We start from the raw sequence: 5,504 nt of genomic DNA, 5'->3' as shown, positions 1-5,504 counted from the left end.
TCCTGCTGTGGGAAGTTTTATGGTTATGTGGAATGCCAGAGCATAAATGTTACTTGAAACTGTTTTTTTTTGTTTAATTTTTTAAATTTTTTAATTTTTTTTTATAATTTTTATGGGGTTAAGTGTTGTTTGCATTGCTAACATCTTGTTGTGTAGCTAATCATAGTGTTGATTGGTTTAATGTTATTTTAGATTACCATATGATGTGGCCCTAAAAATAGCTCCAAATTAATTTTAATCTATTTTATCATCTACAAATCACTCATCATCTGATGACATATCTTTGTATAGTAAGAGATTATTGTTATCCTTCAAATCCAACCCCCCCCCACCCCCTCTTCCTTTTCATATTTTTGTCATATAGTCTTTCGATGTACATAATATATACCAATGAATTCATTTTTAATGTCGTTAGCATTTTTTTTAAAAAATATGAACTTGATTATATGTGCTTCAATTGCCTCACATCTAGATGACGGGCATATAAGTTTCAATAGTTTAACAACAAAACTTTGTAGCTAAAGGTGTCAAAATTTGGCCGAATATGACAACTCGACACGAACCTGACTCAAAAAATTCAGTTAAAATCCCAACTCATTTTTTTTTAAGATTCGAACTTAGTTTGAAAGACCAACTCAAAATTAACCTAAAACTGACCCGTCAACCCGAAATTGATTTGAATCAGACCCATCAACCTGAATTTGACCTGAACTTAACTAAATTATTATGAATTTTTCAAATAGCTATTATTTGTGCATTAAATTGGTTATGCAGGTCAGATTTGGGTCGTTGGGTTGAAGGCGAGTTGTGTGGTTTAGATTTTATGTTCTATTTAATATTTGTATTGGATTAGATAAAAACAGTTTGGGTCAGGTCAATTTCGTATTAGACCTAAACTGGACTCGTGAACTTGATTTCACAGCTCTAGTTGTAGCTCTGGTCCTTAGAGTGTGATCATCAAATTGGATTAACCATTTAATTTTATTTGAAAGAAAATAATATAGTTAGAAGTTAGAGCATTGAAATTTAAATTTCAGATTCTTGTTTCTTATTTTAATGAACACATTAAATATTAAAAATTGCCTGAATATCATTTTGCAAAAGTATCTTTAGTTTGCTCTAGCCCAAATAAATTTTCATTATTCCTAAATGGAACTAGTTACATATCCTTATTTGCCCTCCCAGTTAGATCAACAATCAATCTATCAATGCAATGATATAGGCGCAACTTGATCTCAAGATTTGTAGACTTTCTATCAATATATTGAAATTGTAGAGTTAAAAAATTATTCTTGAATGTTGTGGAAATATTCAATAGCATGCAATTGACTGTGTAGCTAAAGCTTCTATATTTTATCAATCATGTCCTAAATCTCTTAATAACTTCTCTCCTCTCATCTTAAGTCATGGGCTATTAACTCCTGGAACTTATTAATTGAATTGTAAAAAAGCCCATTGGTGGCTTTTTCTCTGCATTCATTAGACATGATTGTTACTCTAATATGATTGTCCTTTTAATATTTTATCTGTCTTTCTCTATATTTGTCAGCATCTTCAATGCTAATGTTCTTAAAACCATACATGGGCCGGGGTTCCAGCTGTCAACCATAAACACCAATGTAATAGATCATATAAAAGTAATAAGGGGAGATTGCCTCATTGAATGAAATGACTTTCTCATAAATAAATTTTCCAATATCCATATAAGCATGTTTACGTGCCTCTCTAACGTGATTTGGAGACATCCTCTAATTTAAAACTATCCCCTCTCTATGGCTTTTTTCATCCTCCACATGTACCATACACTGGTATATGAGATCTTTTGTACCTCTTCTAGATATTAATGACAAAGATGATGAGTCCATGCTACTGTGTTCATTCTTATAATAAAAGCCAACATCAACTCTATCATTAAATTGTCACTATACAAGATGCTTCAACATCATCAACTTATTTATATATGATCGAACCTCCTCTTTTACAATTTTTGACACTTTAGCACATGCTATTATTTTGTACGAGCCATACAAGTGTTCCTTCATCTTCGTTACAACCCCTTTAATCATTGTCTCGCACTAGTTGCACTTCAGATAAATATGTTTTGTCATTGTCTCTAATGTTATCTTGCATGCTATGTCTCCAGGCTGGATCCTTCCTATGATTTTTGGATTTGTCCTTATCTCTAATAATTTCTTACAAAACCCTATATTGAAAATTTTGACACAAAGTCTAAACAATTTTGACTTATTATAAATATTCAAAGAAATTAAAAAAATGTTGGAGTTAAATATTATTACTGGATAGAAGTAATTTATGGAGAAAATAGAGATTCTTGTAGAATAAGGAAACTTGGTGTAAAGGAGGTGGCGGTGGCATGACGACACTAGGGAGGTGGTGTGAAAAGGGAGATTGGGTGCAGCAAGTGGCGTTGGTGAAGGAAGAGACGATGACGCTGGCGGAAGCAGCAACAGGTGGCGGAGGCAGCAATGGCACTACGGCTGCTAATGTTTGTGTGAGAAGAAAGATAATGAGCTAGAGGGGAGATCGTGCAACTCAAGAATTAGTGGTGAAAGCAACTTGCGTCGGTGACAATGATGGAAGCATCTAGTGGCAGTACTGGTAGTAGCATTGGGATTACTGGCTGGGATATCATCGTGAGAGGCGAGATCGTGTATGCACAAGCTGAGTGCAGGTTTGAGTGGAGTGGGAATGTAGGTTTAGGAAGAAAAAAAAAAAAAAAAAAGGAAAAAACAGTCTTATGAGGCAGGCTCCTTGATAAGACTGAAGATAGGTGCACAGCCTTGCCAAATTTGAGGCATATACCTAATATTGGTCGTTTGAGGCGTGCATCTCAGTGCGTCATTTCTTTGAAATTACACTTCGGCACAAATGGCCTCGAGTCACATGGTTGGATGTCTATGACATCATAACGGAAACATTAGTGAAAACATATGAATGAAACCTAGCTAAATTGCTGGTTGGAGTTGACTACTCGGGAGGTGAATCCATGCCATTGAATGATGCTAGCAAGCATCTGTGTTAACTGGGGCGAGCGGCCCCCTAAATCGGGCAGAATCTTAGGCATAAGCGAGTGCTCCTTAAGCTTCGGCGAATGTCGCTTTGTTTTTTGCAAGTACTCTTTATGCTTCTTCGAGTGCTCCTTAGCAAGTGCTTATTAAGTGCAGGTGAGTGTACATTTGTCTTGATTCTTTGGATTTACATGTCGACCTCTTATTTCAACTTTTTTCAAATCTCCTCAATTCATAAGCAATTCTGGAGCCATGGGATCACTAACTTTTTATCATCAGTTTTTTAAATTTTTTTTGGGTGTTATGGAACTATCATTTTCAAATTTTAAATGAAATATGTCGAGAATAGATTTGGTCTTAGTGCTTGACTTTCGTTAGTTGCCTAAACCTATTAGAAATCTATGTTGTTTCAGCAGAAGTATTCTACTACTAATTTTCAACGAATTTGCTTAAAGACAACACTTCCTGAGTTAGTGCTGAATCCTATATTTCTATTAATTTGTATAGCTTTTGGAATAATTGATTGATTTCTACGGAAATCCATGGCCAGCTTTTCTGAACTCGACTTCAAATATTGCAGGTTCCTTGTAATTACTCTGTAGCATGAGCTTCTCAGCAGTTTTTAGACGAGCGGGGCTTAAAGAGATAGTTTCAAATATTGATAATGTGTACCCAACTAGTGTCAGTGGTAAATAACTGCACCCAAAACAAGCTTATATTTTCCCATACGGTGAAATAGATCACAATATACTGGTGTGGGCTTGTTTTTCAGAAGCATCGGGGGGATTGAACTTGCTGTTTAGGCGCTGGGCCACCAAAAAAACCGCAGGATCCACAAAAAATGGCCGTGATTCCAATCCCAAATATCTTGGTGTGAAGAAATTCGGTGGTGAGGTCAGTTCCTGCAGTCACAAGCTACCTATACCTTGATGGAATCTTCCATATTAATATATTATGTGCATGTATGTGGATATATATTTTGGATGATTTAGTATTTACATGTCTAACATCAAAACTTTAATTTTTACATATATGTCACTTTATCTATGGATGAAAATATGTATTTTACTTTTTAGAAGTTAAAGTAGTGGCTTTTTTTTCCAGAAAGTTATACCTGGCAATATCATTGTTCGTCAAAGGGGTACGCGGTTTCATCCCGGTGATTATGTTGGAATCGGCAAAGATCACACTCTCTATGCTCTGAAAGAAGGCCATGTACGATTCGAACGTAACAAGCTTAGCGGTCGGAAATGGGTGCATGTTGATCCCCTGGAAGGTCATGTTCTTCATCCCATCTATCAAAATGCTGCTGCTTCAGATGCTACAAGCCAGGTTTATGCTAGTTAGGAGTTTTCAAGGTTGTGAAGAAACCATTTCCATGTGTTTCAACATGGTCAATAGTTTAATATGGTGCCATGCTGACTTTTTCCTTTATATTGTGTGGGAAAAATGATTTACTATTTTCAGAAATGAGAACTTCTGTTCGCATCTCAATATCTTGGTTCATGAAAGCAAAAAATAATGGAAAGTAGACCTACATGATGTTAAGAAAAGAAGGTTATCTGATGATCCAATTAGGAGAGTAGATGTTATAGATTCGACTTATGTTTAGAAAGGCAGAGGTAGACCTAAAAAGACTTGGGCATATTGTATAAAAAATGATCTACATTTATTAGAATTAAATGAAAGTATGACACTCATTAGGACACAATGGAGAAAAAGGATTCATGTAGCGGACCCCACTTAGTGAGATAAAAACTTTTTATTGTTTTTGTTGCTATTGTTGTTGTTGTAGTAGACCGACATGACTTGTATTTGTAGAAAACATACTGAAATGAAAAGCAGTTGTGCAATGGAGGTTTTCTGGTTTTTCTCTAGATTCCCCTGAAGCTCATGTCTTACCAAAATGCTGCGGATACAAATGTTGCAGTGAAAGTCTATTCTGGTTAAGAGTATTTCAGTTCATGAACTAATTTAAGGGAGCTTGATTACTGGAGCTGTCCTTGGATGCTAGGAATTTCAGTGGAAGTAATGAAAAAATGAAGGGTGATTTACATTTATTATCAGATTTCATTTTGTTGGTTTCGCTTTACTTCAATCCAAACAAAGCCTTGTTTCTATGCTGGCAATGTTTTTTAAATTTTCTGAGTGGGCGGTAGTAGAAGGTAAATGTTGTTAGGCCCTTCCATGAACCCAGAACAAAAATAGATCCTGTTTTGTCAGGTTTAATAATGTCATTCATTTTCATCAACTGATAGCTTTTGCTCAGGCTAAACTCATATCCAGTTGCCTTATTATAATTGCTTCATTGGTTTCTTTTGGCCTAATGCCAAGTTCAATTTTAGTTGCTTTACTTTTAGTAATGCTATGTATAATTATATTTCAGGCTGTATAATTACCTTATCAGATGTAGCCCAATATTCCAACAAAAGAAAAAAAAAAGAAAAAAAAGGAGAGAGGAAAATTACGTGAATA

At 35.2% G+C, this 5,504-nt stretch overlaps 1 protein-coding gene across 1 annotated transcript in view; it reads left to right on the top strand.

The window, feature by feature from the left end:
* LOC110024819 (50S ribosomal protein L27-like) overlaps positions 1-4,523 on the top strand; it is a 5,370-nt gene extending 847 nt beyond the window's left edge. The window contains exons 2-4 of the mRNA XM_020724982.1: positions 3,610-3,717; positions 3,802-3,923; positions 4,134-4,523. Coding sequence (XP_020580641.1) covers positions 3,633-3,717; positions 3,802-3,923; positions 4,134-4,376 — 450 coding nt within the window. The 5' untranslated portion in view covers positions 3,610-3,632 and the 3' untranslated portion in view covers positions 4,377-4,523. The remainder of the gene's footprint in view (positions 1-3,609; positions 3,718-3,801; positions 3,924-4,133) is intronic.
* Positions 4,524-5,504: the final 981 nt, after the last annotated feature.

The sequence above is a fragment of the Phalaenopsis equestris genome, unplaced genomic scaffold, assembly GCF_001263595.1.
Source record: "Phalaenopsis equestris unplaced genomic scaffold, ASM126359v1 Scaffold000276, whole genome shotgun sequence".
Taxonomy (NCBI): Eukaryota; Viridiplantae; Streptophyta; class Magnoliopsida; order Asparagales; family Orchidaceae; genus Phalaenopsis; species Phalaenopsis equestris.
This window is presented reverse-complemented; position numbering and strand designations above follow the sequence as displayed.